Source organism: Scomber scombrus, chromosome 10, assembly GCF_963691925.1.
Source record: "Scomber scombrus chromosome 10, fScoSco1.1, whole genome shotgun sequence".
Taxonomy (NCBI): Eukaryota; Metazoa; Chordata; class Actinopteri; order Scombriformes; family Scombridae; genus Scomber; species Scomber scombrus.
Window position 1 is genome coordinate 8703324 of NC_084979.1, and position 17730 is coordinate 8721053.

The 17730-nt window shown below is 38.2% G+C and overlaps 2 protein-coding genes across 4 annotated transcripts; one reads left to right on the plus strand and one right to left on the minus strand.

The window, feature by feature from the left end:
- Positions 1-1653: 1653 nt before the first annotated feature.
- On the minus strand, positions 1654-9732 carry LOC133987518 (solute carrier family 35 member E2A-like). Of its 3 annotated transcripts, XM_062426912.1 has the most exons (11): positions 9632-9732; positions 9447-9532; positions 7542-7615; positions 6461-6905; positions 5544-5679; positions 5173-5300; positions 4760-4880; positions 4633-4686; positions 4474-4546; positions 4181-4326; positions 1654-2829 (listed from the first exon to the last, which is right to left on the minus strand). In XM_062426912.1, exons 4-11 carry the CDS (start codon positions 6738-6740, stop codon positions 2601-2603), a joined length of 1167 nt encoding a protein of 388 aa, XP_062282896.1. In that variant the 5' UTR covers positions 6741-6905; positions 7542-7615; positions 9447-9532; positions 9632-9732; the 3' UTR covers positions 1654-2600. The 3 variants fall into 3 exon arrangements, with proteins under 3 accessions (XP_062282896.1, XP_062282897.1, XP_062282894.1); XM_062426913.1 differs by lacking the exons at positions 9447-9532; positions 9632-9732 and adding an exon at positions 7748-7765; XM_062426910.1 differs by lacking the exons at positions 9447-9532; positions 9632-9732 and having other exon boundaries at positions 7542-7799.
- Positions 9549-17659, plus strand: LOC133987519 (uncharacterized). Its single transcript, XM_062426914.1, has 9 exons — positions 9549-9704; positions 11818-11914; positions 12192-12366; positions 13200-13345; positions 14950-15126; positions 15786-15902; positions 16026-16112; positions 16719-16866; positions 17089-17659. Exons 1-9 carry the CDS (start codon positions 9691-9693, stop codon positions 17106-17108), a joined length of 981 nt encoding a protein of 326 aa, XP_062282898.1. The 5' UTR covers positions 9549-9690; the 3' UTR covers positions 17109-17659.
- Positions 17660-17730: the final 71 nt, after the last annotated feature.

The window sequence follows — 17730 nt, forward strand, 5'->3', positions numbered from 1 at the left end:
GTGATGTGAGAGGGGTCACTCACAGTGATGAATCAAGGAATGAGGAATCACATTTTAGTTTCACAGTCCACAGGTTGATTTTGTTTCAGTCCTTGCTTTCATCAACGTCGCCTGCAACTGGTGAACATAGTGGAGCATTTAGCAGCTAAAAAGAGAAATATTTCACTAAAGAGTTAGTTCAGATCAGAACAGAGCTAAAAGTAGGTGGACACAAATATGACGAGTAAATACTAATGCTCCACATCTGCCTGCTGTGTGAATAAGCTAATATAGTTGTGTTCTCAATTTCTTATGCTCAACCCAAGTGACCAAAAACAAGCACTTATTGCAGGTTTAAAATGACTAGTTTGAGAATTAAGGTCAAGAGTGAACCTTTAAGCTCAAAGGAATATGTAGGATAAACAGGACAATATAGCAAGATAAGTAAGTTATCAGCAACAGTTCATTACAGGAAACTACTGTGTATGTAAACCAGAGATGAACATGAGATCACTGTTCATGCTGGCTGACCGCTCAGACAAAAATATGTTGCACTACACAATGTCCTGAAAAGAAAATACTTTTATTTCCTGTACAATGACAAAACATCATTATATCCTCATGAGTTACATCTTTGAATATTTTTACACCTCTGATTTGCACATTACCAAACATACAGTTCATAACTGTTCTCTCCTAGCTCATTATCTCCCAAATTCTGAACCTTTATTAAATGAAAATACACAGAAAAACAACTCTTTTAGCTCTTGAAGCAGCATTTGAAAGACATAATACAGAAGATTAGTGTAAAAAGACACATATTTGTAAGACTGTATTCAATATAGTCACATGTGGTTTTCATAAGCACTTTACAGAGAAAAAAAACTGAAAATAACCATGAAGAATGAGCATGTTTTAAACATAAATAAATAAATTATGTTCAAGTCAGGCGACCCCTCTGCTGTGGGTGCAGAAAAGAGAAAAAAAGCTTCTTGAGGCACAAAACTGCAGCAAAAGTAAAGCATTATGAAAATGTTAACAAAAAAACTCAAAGTCAACCAATGATTAACACAGATTTGTCCTATCAGACAACTGACAGACTTTATTAGTCCTTGACCTCAGAAAAAGTAGGACACGTGTTGAATGCACACATGAGCAGAGTGGGACATGAAAAGCAGTATGATTGGAGCAGTATTGGCATAATAAGATTCAAATGTAAGATTATTGGCACCATCAACCAGCTGTTTTGGCAAGATGTCAACGTGGCACTGCTGTGTTTCTATGGAAGAGAGACGTGGAAGATGATTTATATTCACCACAGAAGCCGTCATAGGGCTCAATAAGGGGCTAAATGGGAAGCACAGGCAACATAATCAAACCTGAATTTTAATTTGTGGTCCATACTCTTATCATCAATGTGTTCATGAACAGCTAATGTATGTTCTTCATTTGAAAGAAGCAACAGGCACAGGATGGCGCACAGAGATGAGTTTGACATCACATCCTACTACTATAAATCAACAGAGGGTTTGACCTAGGAATGCTACGCTTCATTACAACTTACATTTTCAGTTGCTAATGATAATGCTTTTATTGATCCCTCTTTCCACAGGAAAACTGATCACGCACAACTAGAGGTATATGAAAAGGTCAAAGTTTAACTGGGATGTTTACTGTAATTGACGTGCTTTTCTTCCAAAAACTTTAACTAACTTGGGGGGATATTGATTGTCTGACCTGCAAAACAAAACCCAAGTTGTAATAAACAATTTTTCTTTAAGACTATGAATGTGTTACAAACACAGGACAATCATCCATTTGGTCTTTAAGCCCCTTTTTTCCTGTTCAGGGTGGAAGAGTCAGTTTACAAATAGGGAAATAAACTAAATTTACAGTAAACCCTACATACACCCACAAAAACAGTTCATGATAGAGGATTAGCATTCCTAGAATGCAGTATGTGGTTTCTTCAAATGTTCCATACATTGTTTTAAAAAAGTGTAAATGGTCAGTCAAAGCTTTGGCTTCAAAAGGCCTCCCATCTCAGACATTGGTGCCCCATACACATCTTATATTCAGATGCAATTATGATTCATTTTACATTGTATGATACAGTGTAGGTTAAACCACCACACATTTTAAATCTTTAACTTCAAGGATTTACAGATATACACAATAGCATACATTCAGCAGCTGCTGTACCACAGATGAGATAAACGAGCACACTCTGGAATGCAAATGTAAGACAAAATGCTTACAGAAATCACTTCCTTCAAAGAGCTGAAGGCAACCCTGAGCTTCCCTTTTTTTCTGACAGGTATTAGATAAAGCAAAAAGATCAAGGATGAATCAAGTTTAAGTAGCTAATCAGGTTACTGTGTATACTGTTCCACAGGACTAGTGACGGCTCGGTCAAACAGATCATGACCTTTTTTAAACCAGTCACTTAAGTTTACCTTCAGATAGAAGACATGACACTAAGTGAAACCTGGAACAAAAACAGAAGTGGGTCCTCTATAATTGGATTGTGTGCACACTGATGAACAAACAAATCATCCAACATCATCTTGAATACCTTGATCCCATTTTAGGCAGCATATTTAGTTTTAAGTGGTGGGTCCTCAATGAGACTGCGAGGCTTGGAAGTTCTGGTCCTGCAGTAGTGGTTTGTGGTTCTGCTCAGCAGCCATGGCCTGTAAGGTTTGCCTCTGGAACTGTCTGGCTTTGTTGTAAAAGAAGACTCCGAAAAACACGAAGATGGTGCCGGTGGCGCTGAGCAGGGTGATGTGGTTACTGAACACGATTATGCTCAACCACACCGACAGGGCGTGCTTGACAGTACTGGCAACACTGAAAGAGAGATGAGGGTTGTTATTGTTGGCCTTAACCTCAGATAACAAAACAGTCACGGCCTGAATAACGGCCTAATCATTATCTGCTACAAAGCTCACTCCCAGTTTTAACAGGTTACTCAGCTGCTCTCACACAGTGGCATGGTTCACATTATTGGCAACATCTGAAGTCAATTTACTACCAAACACCCAGTTATTCCTTTATGTGGTGCACCTGCTCATTAAGAGAAACAGCCAATTATATGGCTGCAAGTCAATGTGTAAAGCATGAAGTCAAGGTCGAAAGGTTTACTTACTGCTTGACTATACATTACAGTGGGCAAGATGTGTGTAATCCAGCTGACTATAAACACACTGTGACTGCTCTCACCAGATGTGGTGGCCCCAACATCTCAGTTAGCAAGTTTAGTTGGAATCAGACAGACTGGTTTAAGATCAGTGTCACAGTGGTGTGTAGAGGTTGTTAGGAAGCAACCAACTGCCTCACTAATTACTAGGGCCCGATCTACACTGGATTTTTGGGACCGATGCCGATACTGATTTTAGGGAGTACAAAAATCCCAATTTCGATATATTGGCCGATAATCTCATATATACTGAAAATGTATATATAAACACATTTTTTCCCCCATATGTTATTACTAAATACTTGTCACAATAGCAATGGAGGCATGATATTTTAGAGTTTAAGAATAAACTTCACTTTTATAAAATGACAGTGCACTGAAACAGTAAACTTCACAGGGAATTTAATATGTATCTATTAAACTTGAATTAGGAAAATGGATTAAATATACATGAAATGCGCCTTATATATCTTTAAACAAAAAATATCGCCACATATCAGCATACTGATACTGATATATCTGTGATAGGCCAATATCGGTTGACCGATATATTGGTCGGGCTCTACTAACTACACACTAAGCCCTTTAATTTAGGAAACAGGTTGACATTTTCTCACACACCTTTTTTGTTTTCTTTATTTAATTATTATTTAGCACTCATTAGGCTAATATCAATGCTCCACAGTGTGCATAAGAAATGAATGAACGCACAGCTGTAAAATCTGCAGATGCAGCATTCTGCTATCTAGTATGCATGGACGGTTTCCAGCATTTTGTTGAACCTTGTCATGAACTCTGCTGTACTGGAGATAAAAGGGAGTGTAATCAGCATGAAGCAAGCGCACATAATAAAGAGGCCACAGTGTGTACCTTGCCTTCAACATTTATCTCATTAGCTGGTATAGACAGTTAGGACACAAGGGACTGATAGCACCTCATTAACGGTTTCTGGACAAAGATCCTTGTTATAGATGTTTGAAGGTGTTTTCTCTGGTTTCGTACCTGAAAGTAACAGGGGAAATCCGCCCCATGAGAGCGTAGGCAGTGACACTCTGCAGGTGGAAGAGGGCTCCATCGAAAAGCAGCAGCAAGACAATATCCTGACTGAAGTTGAAGCTCCGTCCACTCTTCCCGATCAATGGGATGTCCTGGAAACATACCAGAGAGCAACAACGTACATCAACAGCATCACAAACAGTACTTCAACCTGAGCCTTCATTAATGAACTATCTACAAATCTGTTTAACAGATTTTGCTGATTTCCTGTAAGTTGTGTTTTAAATGTGTTGATTTACCAAGAGGAACACCCAGGCAGGTATGAGCATGATGACTGCTGCGGCACTGGTGTAAAACTGCAGTTCTGGAGGGCTGAAACAAGCAGATTACAGTTTTTTTAACACATCATGGATAGCATGGAAAAATGTATTTTCAAATAGAAGGATTCAGTCTTTTACCTGAACTTGTACGTGTCTCCACTTAACAATTTTTTAGAGAATACGTTCTGTAAACTGAGAGCAGAGAGAACAGGTTAATTAAAAGCGTCACACTGCAGTGGAATAACTGGGTTGATTTCAGCAGTACCAGTCCATGATGTTGGTGGAGAGAGCGGCAGAGAAGCCGAGCATGTTGAAGCTGATCTCTGTGGCTGTGCAGAGGGCCAGGCCTACCATAATGGGGAACAGGGAGAGATTCACCCACAGCCCTGTAGGAGGGACCGCAAACAGCACACTCAATGACATGAGACCTACAACAATCCCCTAGTACAATACGCTCTGATGCTACTATGCTTGTCTCACTGGTATGACCACATTTCAAACATTAATGGTGACATGTGAATGTTCCCTCAGATTTGGAACATGGGTTGACATGTTTTACTCAGTACAGTTATCAAGATAAAAATCTGATTTGAATCCAAGGATATGGCTGCTGTTGTTCTACATTTTACTTTCTTTCCAGACCATTCAAACACACAGATGCATCAGTGTGTCCTCTACCTGTGTACTCCCCGAGGATCAGCCTGGACATGATGACGGTAAAGATGGGCGCTGAGCTCTTCACCGTCTCTGCAAATGACACGGCCACATTCTTCAGGCTCACCAAGCCCAGAACCACCGTGGTGAACCTGACAAATGGAGACAAGGAGGAGTTCAATACTGGATCAGGGCTGGAGTTTGCATCAGTATTTGTAAATTCATTAAGTCTGTACTACTTTTTTAGCAGCTACTGGGTGATTTGCTGAATTTGTGTGCACCACAAAAACTGTCTTAGCCCTGAGTAATTACTAAATGAGAAGGAACACAGAGTGTTTAAGCATTATCATTTATAAGTGTGGTAATCATACAGTTTACTGAGAGAGTGAACCCACCTCATGAGTCCAACAAACAGCATGATCATGATGAAGTTGGAGGGATACTCGGTCCTGGACTTGTGCTGGTAAAGGCAGCAGGGCACAAACATCTTAAGGAAGCCGATGACGGTGGTGGAGAGCATCTGAATTGCACCTGGGGACCAAATGAAGACACACCTGCGGCGTAAATGTCAGATCAACTCCTCGAGATCCTTGAACTGCAACTTCAACCAAATATTTACTTTTGCCTAGTTTTTCCCACAGCTAGACCGGTAAAGCTTGTAGCCTTACAAGTGAGCCATACAGGCACAAGCAATGGTTTCCATTTATTTTAATGAACAACAACAAAAAATCAACTTGCTGCTTGAGTTAGGAAATCAATGACAGTGAACAATTCAACATCTTTAATTAATCATCTTTTCATTCACAGTACATCAATTACCGTCAGTTAGTGTAATTTTGTTATAAAGTCAGATACAGGGGCAAAACCAATAAGCATATTTGGTCACTGTGAAAAAGCTCATTTAAATGTTGGTGTTTCTTGCATTAAAATGCTTGACTTCTGGCAGGCAGTGCCCCTGAACGCACCAGCAGAGTTTTTTGTCTCAGGTCGTAACTGAACAACCAGACATGTACTGGCATTTACACAAAAAAGAAAAAGGAAAAATAAAAAGATGGATTGCCTGTCTCAAGAAAATTGCATGTTTCTACAAGTTGTTTTTATTGCCTGGAGGGTATGAGGTCAATCTAAATGTTTCCTTTAGAAGCGCAGAATACAGTCAATGAGCCAAACCTACAACATCAGTGGTATGGATCTTAAAGAGTCTGCTAATCACAAAATATACAAAGCACTAACATACACTTTTTTTTACTTTGTTTATTCTAGTTAATTTTAATAATAGCAGTGGCTGAAGTATATTATTCCTTCTCCTTACCCAGCATGCTGGGCTCCCCCTCCAACAGTGACAGGATGTATTTGTTGAGGAACAGGGTGCAGAAACTAAAGAAGTACCAGAGGCCCAGGTAGGTCAGGGATCGCCAGTTCCACACCCCCGACTCAGCCTCAATCACGGTGGTCTCTGTCACTGTGATCTTCAGCACCTGCTCCTCTGGCAGGCTATCGCTGCGGGCCAGGACCACTCGCTCCTTAACAGCACGGAAAGGTGACAGGAAGCGCCACAGCGCTTGCCTGGCAGACTGCCTACCGCCCCACATTACCCCTTTTGCCTGAGGGGCCCCAGGGGCCCAACAGGAGGGATAAAAAAAGGGAGGTGTGGGGTCTCAATGAGAGTTTTGATGATTAGTCCATCTTCTCATCGGTCAAGTGATGGATCAGTCTTGCAGTAGCTGCTGGGAATGTTTAAAGTATTAACGTCCCACCTGTGGGAGAGAAGGGGGAAAAAAATCATCTTTAGGAGATGAGGGCACAAAAGCACATCCTGAAAATGCACTTTTTGGAATCACACTTTGTCACATACATATGAATATATTGTCCAGTATTTAATTTTTTAAAATACTACATTATAGTGCATTTTATCTCATATTAATCTGATTAATTAATCTGATTAATCTGAATTATGAATACTACAAACAATTCATATGACTTCTCTCTCATAGACTATTTCTTCAACTGTAGAGTCTATGTACTGTATATAATGTATTTACTATACTGCTGCAAACTACTAACTCTAAACGCTGTTATCTCTTCATTCACATCTGAAACCCTCAACACTAGTAGAGGTCCTTGTGTGAAAGTCTTACTGTCCTACCGCGTATTGTTGAGAAAGAAGACTGAGGGATAACTAAACAGGTGAACCAAATCTGAACATGAACCTGCAGGAACTTTGACACACATCTGTGATATTTGATATTTCACACTGCTCAAAACACCTCGAGCTCATCTCTCAGCTGCCAACCATAGGCAAATAATACACCTTTAAACACACAGCTTCAAAATTTATCTCATGAAGATAATGCGACCTCTGACTATAACCTTCCGAGAAGACGGGCTCTTACCTTGCAGTCAATCTCGACGTTGCAGTATGCACCGAAAAAACAAACCGAGCCGTCCACCGAGACAGCGGAGCGCCCTATAAAAAGAGGAAGTTGCACGTTGACGTTAGCTAGCTGCTATTCATTTGTGAAAACTTGGAATATAAAAGGCCAGTCGTGTTGTCAGCCATATCTCACAACATGCAGGAGTAAAGTGAAATTACACCCACTCTACACAAACGTTTACCCTCTCCACCTGTATTCGTGCTTTCGGGACGTGGCTGCTAACGCTGTCAAGCTACAACACTGTCAAGCTAACCCGCCCGGAAACAGCACCACACGGCGTCACAACATTCACAACCAACCCGTTCACACGTTTTGGGTTAAAAAAAAAAAAAGTCAGCGGGAGTTCAAATTAAAGGTTTTAAATTTAATTTGAAAGAAAATTGAGCGTAAGTATTCACCTTTCGCATACACTCAATATTTCACAAGAATAAAAGATGTGCTTTTATTTGCTTAATGTAATCCACGTATTTCCTGTGGTATTCAGGTGAACTCGACGCAGCTACTCCAAAACAATAGAGACGGTGCTCAAAAATGATGCGTTCACGGCTCTTTTTTAAAGCTTTGTCTATTCAGTGATAGCATTTGTTATCAGTTGGTTTGTGGTAAATTAAAAAATGCAGTGATTTGAGAATCAAACGTATATTCAAACGAACTCATCTCAACAGAGATTTCTTTCACAAAATATTATGGCACCGTTTTAATGTGTCCCTTCATTTGAATAGAACAACAATAATTTAGATAACAACAATGACATTCATACAAAGTTTTTCAGTTAACACAAATTTTTTGAACACACTACATCTCCATCCTAACTGCGTGTGGTAACTTTTGCTGGTCTTTATGAATTAGACTGGATTTGGAACGATTATTATTAACATAAAGAAGGACACACACACACACTCACTCACTCACACACACACACACACACACACACACACACACACACACACACACACACACACACACACACACACACACACACACACACACACACACACACATCTAGCACATCTTTTCTTTGATGAATTGCAGAGTTGGGAAGGTTACTTTGGAAATGTAATAGGTTACAGATTACAGTTACCCTATTTAAAATGTAATATGTAATGTAACATATTACATTTGATTACTTTTTGATTACTTTTCTAATTTTCTTACAAATGTTTACAGCTTTTGCATCAAAATCTAAGTTCAGGTCTTTTTTCAGGGATACTGACATGATGTATAAGGGAGATCATTTCTTAAAAAGCGATATTTATCTCTCATTTCAAAATGTATTCATTAGTTTATGAAGTTTTGGAATATAAAATAAAGTTTTTTTATGAAAAAAGTCAAAAGTCTGGCATGAGTTTAAATGATGATGAATGATGACACCATTTAAGCCTATGTGTCTTCCAAATAAGCCCATGTCATAATTTATTTACAAAATGTTTTAAAAAATTGTTTTCAAACAATTAAAAACAGCAATATATGTATTCAGTAACATGTTAAATATAAAAAAAATAGGAAAAAACCCTCCTCCTGAGCAAAATCTTAAAGGTCTGACTTCAGATGTAACCTCCTTTACAATCATCAACATTTTCATAAGAAGCTGTAATTGAATTACACTTTTTTTTTCTCAGTTACTGTAACGGATAACAGCTGCATTTATTTTGTAATTAGATGATGTAACGCTTTGCCATGTAACTAGTTACTCCCCAACACTGATTAAATGTTGTTATGTTTCTTGAAATGTTGTGTTTTCTGTTTTGTTGTTATGTTTCTTCAAATGCTGTGTTTTCTGTTTAGTTGTTGTATTTCTTGAAATAGTTTGTTTTGCACTCTGTGGTCACCGTACATAATTAATGAATGCTGTGTGAGACTCACATGACATCTATCCACAGGCTAAATGTGTGTGTGCTCCTCGGGGGGGCAGCACTGTCTTCAAGCAGCCAAACAGGAAAGAAGAAAATCTGAGAGCAGTAGAAGAAGACTTCTTGATACAAAAAACAGGAACAATTCCTTATTATATTAAATGTGAAACTGAAGTTCAGACAGCTGAAAGTGCATACTGTTACTGAAGGGTCGTAAGAATGTAAGCGAAAGCTCCAACAGTGTTGTCCAAGAGGAAATGGACGAGATAAGGTCAGCAACTTCATCTCTTCATTTATTTTTAACAGTTTACGTTAAATTTTGTGCTTTTCGCTCATTTACGTCGTGTAGAAATCTAATTATAAACTCGGAACATGATGTTTCTTATTATTTAATAAGCAGGCCTACTTGTCACCTCGTGGCACAGCCAATAATACATCAAACAACAGGTTATATGAATGAAACGCAAACTGTCAGGAGGGATTCTTCTGTTGACTGTCGGTCTTCTGTTAATGTACCGAGGATCAAACGTGACTTATGGAAAGGGGAGTATGGAAGTATAAGATGGTCAATGAAATGGTCAAATAAATGGAAAAGTACTCCAAGAGTGCTCCAGAACATTGATTACTTTATATATATATATATGTATATATATGTATTAGTCTTCACATTTATGTAGTCTTTTACTTATATTTTAGGATTATCCTTATGGGCAGTGTCATCTACTAATCTAACTTCAGTATGCATAAATGTTAACATTTTTTTTACCCTCTATGTGGAAACATTGTTGCTGATTAACCATCCAGTATTACCAATGATTACGGTGTAGTGACAGTTTTATAATGTATTGAACTGCTTTACAATGTGGGAAAAAACATTAGCATGTCAAAGATGAATTACCTTAAAGAGATAATAGATTAATTAAAGAAAATAAAAAAGCAAAACACAATGTCTGATAAAATCTAAATGTGTATTTATTATTATTGTTTTTGGTCTGTTGATTTTTTGGTGTATTTAATGGATGCATTCATGTAGTTATATTTGTAATTAATTAGGTTTAGGTAACACAGAAAGCCAAGCTTAAGTGTTATATAAAGTGCTGCTTGGATAAACACTGATGGTAAAAGCTCTATAAATGCTATACATGGGTTTTCTTTTTTTAAACTGACTTTGAGAAGATCTGCATCATTTTATCCTTCAACAACATTTCCACATTTTTCTTTTTTTAATGCTTTTTCCCTAACTATCCAACTCACTGTGTTCTACAGTCAGTTATTCATGGCTTTTGTCTCATCCTGTCCATTGTTACTCATTATCCACTCATCTAAACAAATCAGTGGAAAATGTGATCCTTCATGCAAAATCAGATCTTGAACCTAGATTGTCATCCTCTCTGTCCTGATTTCACCGCAGGATCAGTTCTCAGACTGTTTAAATGAGCCTTTGCTCTGCTGGGTCAGCCCGAAGTGTGGGCTTACTTTTAAACTTTGTCTTGATTAGTTGTCATGCTTGGTTTTTATTGACTTGTGAGTCTGTTAAGTCGCTATGAAGGCTCAATACTTACTATGTAAAACATCACAGTTTCTCACTTGACGAGTGGCCATTGTCCCTGATAAATAAACTTTTCACACTAACTATCTATCAATCAATCAAACTTTATTTGTATAGCACTATTCATACATCGCAATGTAACACAAAGTGCTTCACATATTCAGAACAAACAAGCAAACAAACAAAAACAAAAGAAATCATTAAGCATTGGAATGCATTAAGAATAGGAACTCAGGGAACTCAGGAAACGCTATCATAACTCTCAAAAATCTGCGATGAGGAAACACCAGAGGTAAGATTAAAATTTAAAAATAAATACATAGAAATAAATAAATAGATAAAAACAAAATAAAATAAAGCGCTAATACAAGATTAATAAAATATTAAAAATATATAAAGGTAAAGAACACTATAAAATATTGTTATGGAAAACAGACATAAAAGGTGGGTTATGAAGAAGAAACAATAAAATAGAATTAACAGAATAGTCCAAGTAGTAAAACAAGCTAAAATAGAAAATAGAAGGCAGATTAATAAATAAATACAATTCAATTGAAAACCATATTAAAAAGGTAGGTTTTAAGTTTGCGTTTAAAAATATCAACACTCTCTGCTAAAACAACTGTAATAATAAAAGGTTATTCAACATGGTTTTTAAGTTTGCTGCCATTCAAAACAAAGTTAAATTACTCATAACCTCAGTGGAGTTTGGTCCAATATTCTTCTCACATCTGTTATTCCAGTGATCAAAATGAATGTTTCAAACTAGTGTACTTCTTAATCTGTTGTTCAGTGGTGTAAAAGTATAATTTATTGGGTTCTTTTTATGCTACAGTCCTTTGTTGGGCAACCAGCCACAGGAAGGCTCAGACCTTTTGTCTCCAAACCTGAGACCTAGACACCAGGAACTGATCCCTACACCATGTGGACCGGTGAGATACTCTGCTCTTTATCCCAATATTACACTGTAAAAGAAACCAAAGAAACAGAACTCAAACATTTACACATTTAAATGAAAATGTTATGAAGAAAGACAAAAATTAACACTGACATGCCAATCCCTCAGCCCTGTTGTGTGTTCATATGTCTAGTACTGTTTAGAGTTGAGAAGTTGGTCTTCAACCTGCTTTGACTTGCAGACACTGTGGTTACATATTTTTCTTGATCTCAGGTTGTTTCATATTCTCTGTCCTGTCCACCCTCTTGCAGATAAAGTCCTGGTCAGAGCTGACGGGCATGGTGAAGGTCTACTTCTGCTTCACCATAGTGTCTCTGATGGCGGTGCTTGGCCTCACCATATCCAGCATCTACAAGCAGCGCATGACCACAGATGTTTCTGACGAGGACAACTTCACTGTCTCTCTTGTCCAGCTGATTGGAATCTGTGAGTATCAACCCTCTATCAACAGGAAGAACATCATTTACTGTCAGTTTCTGTAGAAAGTTGATTTGTCATCAGCCAGTTGCACTAATGGCCAAAAGCAGAAGTTTTCCTGGTTTGATCATATGATGAAAACTGTTGAGGAGGTGAATGCAACAGTTTTTACGTGCTCTCATATAGATAGTCTTACTGTGATTCATTTCCCCCAGATGGCCTTACTGCCTCAACAGAAAATAACCTGTTGAAACTGTATTATTTCCCACAGTGTCTATTTTGTAACGTCTTTATTAGTCAATTAACCATTTGGTCTCTAGAATATCAGAAAATGGTGAAACATTTAATAACACTTTAAGTTATATGAAAATAATTTGCTTTGAATGGTTATTTGTGTATGATGTTAACCAATTAATAAAATCCTAATTTAAAAAAATCATACTCTACATCACGCTCAGACCAAAAAAACAAAAAACAATGTTATTTCAAATGAATACTAGCTATTTGACATTGATTTTAACATTTTACACACTAAAATGGTTCATATAACATAGAAGATTGTCGAGAAATTGATCAGTAGTGAGAAAAATTGACAGTGACAGCTGCAGTCTAAGATGCAGCAGTATTGCAAATGGAGTATCGGGACCATGACGAGTAGCAAATCTGCATGAAATCTGGGAAAACTGAGGACTGATGTGGATAAAATAATAATATAAACCACAAATGTAAAATGTATGCTGTTGATAGTAAATGAAATAACTAACTAAATAAATAAATATACAGTAAATATGAAAATGCAAATATGACTGTATGTGAGCATCGTATCATCTGGTCTCCTGCAGTGTTCTGCATCTACTACATCAGCCGTGGCGTGCTGCAGGAGAACAGGCAGGAGCTGGTGGTGTTTGTGCTCAGTGTGTTGGTCGTCATGGTCCGATCGGTGGTCAACTTCTCCGTGCTGGGGTCAAAAGGCAAACAGGAACTGCTGGTGGGTTGACCCTCTGCTTGAACCTCTGAGACACACACTGCATGATGAGATGTCAGTGGGAGGTCCTTCAACTCTTGAACCGGAAAACTGATTTGTTTTCATGACCTAGTCTCTTCACCCTTAGGCTAGTTGAAGGATTTTATTATGGATGTACAAGACAAACATGTAGAGATAACATGTTAAAGTAAGAACAGTTCATTCCAGCATAGTTGAAGATGTTTAAACCAAGACAGATATACATAACAGATAAAATTACATCAGGAAAACACATAAATGAAAGTTTAATATTAAATCAAAAGTGTTGTTATTCTCAAATCTGCCAAAATACATAATAAAATAAATCTTAAAAATTCAAATTGTTCTAATTGCTTAAATTCTTCCTAATATTTCAGATTACTACTTGATATAAAGGAATTTCTTAAATACGTACCAAATTTGGCAAAGAACATGATAATAAACCAGGTTATCATCATATTTAAAGCATAAAACATCATATATATCATATTAATGCCTCAAAAATGAGCCCTCTTACTGTCCCTCTGGAGATGGACAAACTGAAGAAATCAGGGTGTTGTAACCACACTGAGTATTGACATAATCTGGTCGTACAAGAACACACCCTGCCCTATTGCGAAATTCAAAGCAGTTTTTCTAAAGCAGTTGTGTCTGTTTATAGTTGCTCATCCTGATCGGTGTACTAACCAAGCGGACCCAACCACATTCTGGTGGTGGTTTTAGTGATAGGTGTGTATCTTTAAGTAAATATTCTGTCCTCGCAGCAGATATATTCATTGTAGTTACTGGTTTCCCCACTTGATGTCACTGTTGTCTGCTTCAGTTACTTTGAGTTGCGAACACATCATTGTTTGGGGCTGCACTGGACTCAATATTGTACTGTAGATGTCTGACTGGCTGACACGGCTCTTATCTTATCTAAAGCCACATTTATCCTTTGACTTGATAACTTTCTTAATTACTGATGGTAAATCAAAAACTGAGAGACTGATTTTGTACAGAGGGAGAAAACACCTGTGTTACTTGTAGCAGTGTTTCTGCATGGTTTCCCCTTTATATTCCTGTAGTTAGAGGTAACATCATGCCCTAACATGTTTATTAGCTACTGCATCACTGGTTAGTTTCTTTTGTCTGGTTAAAGGACCAGTGTGTAGAATTATTGGCATCTAGTGGTGAGATTTCAGATTGCAACAAACTGAATACCCATCCCCCCTTCCCCTAAAAGCACATAGGAGAACCCCCGCTCCCGGCCAAGAAGCTTGTAAAAAAAGCAAAAGCCCCTCTCTAGAGCCAGTGTTTTGTTTGCCCGTTCTGGGCTACTGTAGAAACATGGTGGTGCAGTGTCAGACGAAAGCTGAGTGCAGCTGACTGTATAGACTCCTACTTTACCTGACGTGTCATTAGTTACATGATAAGCAAAATTATCTTACAGAGTCACTGTTTTCAGTTTCCGTTTATCATCACTGATGAGTATCTTATCTTCAGAATGTTTTCAGATTGTATGCAGGTGGTTTGCAGAGGATGTTGTAACGCTGTAGACTTTTTCTGAGCTCACATGACATGAAAAGCATCTATTGTTTGTGTCGCAGGTTCGCTTTGTGTGCATCATGTGTCTGGGTGTGATCCACGTCCTCTGCACCACTTTGCTCATCCAGAGGCCCAACATGATGGCGTTCCGTGTGGGCGGGGCCTTGGAGAGGCTCCAGGAGCAGTACTTCCTGCTCAACCTCTGTTTCTCCATGGTGACCTTTGACCTGCAGGCACAGGTAGCTGCACATTCCTCTACACAAAACACAGCCTCCACAGTGCACACAACAATAATGACTTTGTTTTGTCTCCTAACATGAGACATTTTTAAAAAACTTTTTTCACACATTCTGACAATTTCTCTTTCAGTTACTCTGAAATCATTTTAGAATCAAAACCACAGTTTTTGTCTGAATTAAGATGCAAATGTTGACTTTGTTATGTGCAATTTCAAGCAAGCCATGGCTCGTTAACATAAGGTTTGTGACTAAACCAGTTGGTCATAGCTTCACGGTGTTCACAACAGTGTTTTTTCCAGGTAAACCACTGAGAGATACTTTCAATACTGTAAATAAGAGATTTTTTGTGATTGTGACCCAGTTTTCCTTCGGTCAGAGATTTCTTATCTGTCCTAGAGAGAGTTTGAACAGCCTGCAGTGAAAATATCTTGACCTGCATGTGATTGCATTGGTTAACAAACAAGTTAAAACAGTGATTAACATAATGAGCAAGTTTTTCTGGTTGAGTCATGTCCTACACTGACAGCACAACACGAGGTATGGTTGCATTTATTGGGTTCATTGATGCTCTCTGTGCCTTTTCTGTACACACTGACTCAACCTGTGTAGTATTTTGACCGGGGTTCATTAGTGACAAGTTGTTGCTGTGAACGTTTCAGTTGTGTCTGTGCATCCTGATCACGACGTCGGACCCGGCCATGTCTGCTCGCAGCACCATCATCCTGGCCGTCGGAGTGGTGTGGGCCTGCCTGACCGCCGCTGTCGGGGCTGTTGCAGTGAGTCTCCGTCATCCATCACTTTAACTTGTAAAACTGATGTTCGCACAATAATAACAATGTGAAACAGTATGCATTGTAAACAGTCTGTGAATGTGGTTTTAACTATTTGTCGTTCGTCAGGTTTTAAAGGAAGCCAGAGTCTTGGTTTGGGTCTTCATGGTGCAGAACCTCCCTCAAGTTGCCTTCTTTGTTTATCTGATGTACACGGTGAGCTGAGTTTTCAAATATGCCTCCAAACATATTATTTGACACAGCTCAGTTTGTTCCTACTGAAGATGTAAATCTTTAAAAACAGGTCACAGATGTATATATTTTTTTTTTTCAGAGGCACAGTCATGTTTGATAAAACAATTTTCCTAAAAAATATCTCTGAAACAGCGTTACATTGTGTATTTTCAGCTGCAGATTAATAAATGTGGTATGCTACTGAGTATTTACAACAGAAGTACAGTGTATGTTGTATGATCTCAAATCTAACAAAACGATCACAAAATGATGTCTGATGATGAGTAGATGGATAAAGTAACACATAATAAAAATACACAGTAACACATAATAAAAATACACCAGTAAATTATACTTAATTATTGTCTTAAAGTACTGTGTCACTTTAAAATACTACTAAAAGACAAAAATGCTACATAAGCTCATTACAGTAGACGTTTTAGATCCACTTCATTAAAGTACAGTTCACTGATGTAATGCGCTCTGTTCTAGTGTGTATGACTTTGCACGTACAGTATGTCATGGCTGTTTTTAATCATTTCTGACGATTGATTCCTGTAGGGAAATGACAGTTTGCTGTAATTGCAGGTGGTAGAAAAGTGGTTCCACGACAGCACGTACACCCTGGAGGCGGCCGCTGTCACTGGAGCTTTGATTTCACTGGTGATTAAAGCGGTTTTATTCTGGGGCCTCATCAAACTGGTGCACAGCTTCGGCCAAGGCCTGCGGGAGAGAAGTGAGTATACTGTCTGACGTCACCGCTCTCCTTTTCTTAGAATCAGTCCTTCAGTACCTCTGAGCAGAAGACAAAACGAACGCAGCATGATTGGAGTATTAATTAATCGGTGTCTGCTCCCGAAATGTCCCCCCCCCCCCCCCCCCCATTGTGTCGCCTTGAGCTTGTTTGTGTTGGCTAGAAAGTGTCAGAATACCAAAATGTTGCACATTCTCCTTGCAGTGTTTTCACCCAGCAAGTGATAAAACATCTGCGTGGTCGTGGACGAAGAACACAGCTGCTTGCTGAAAAGCCCAACGTGAAGAAGCTTTACCATCAGATAAACCCACCAGATGTGTCAACTTTTTTTTTTTTTTATAAAGACTTCTAGTTTATTTACTTTATTTACTTTTTAACACCTCTCCTTCAATGTGCCTCTCTACAGCAACCACAAGTCAGCTCTAAGATGCACACATTAATGTTTGTGTAAAATCATTAATTACCTTAATTTTTATTTTTACTGTAACATCTATGCGCATTGGTATTTGTTAGCTCTATGTGTAGGCACCAAAGATTGTTGTTTTAAGTGGCCAACATCCGACTTATGAAGTAGTTTTTTCTTAAAGTAGGTTCCTTCCTGGAAATAACAATCAATGTTGGCTGACTTTGCTTTTTAAAATCATAATTGTCTAACTTAAATATTGTGATCTACATTGTCTAGACTACTTCTTTGGGCAACACTGTAATATTTTCACTGAGATTTTTATTTAAATGTCTGCTGCACTTTAATGCACTTACTCCAAGTGTTTTTTCACTCAAGGTTCTTAATAAAATATCAAAACAAGATCAATGCTTTGACTTGTGAGAGGAGGATGTCATGAGAGG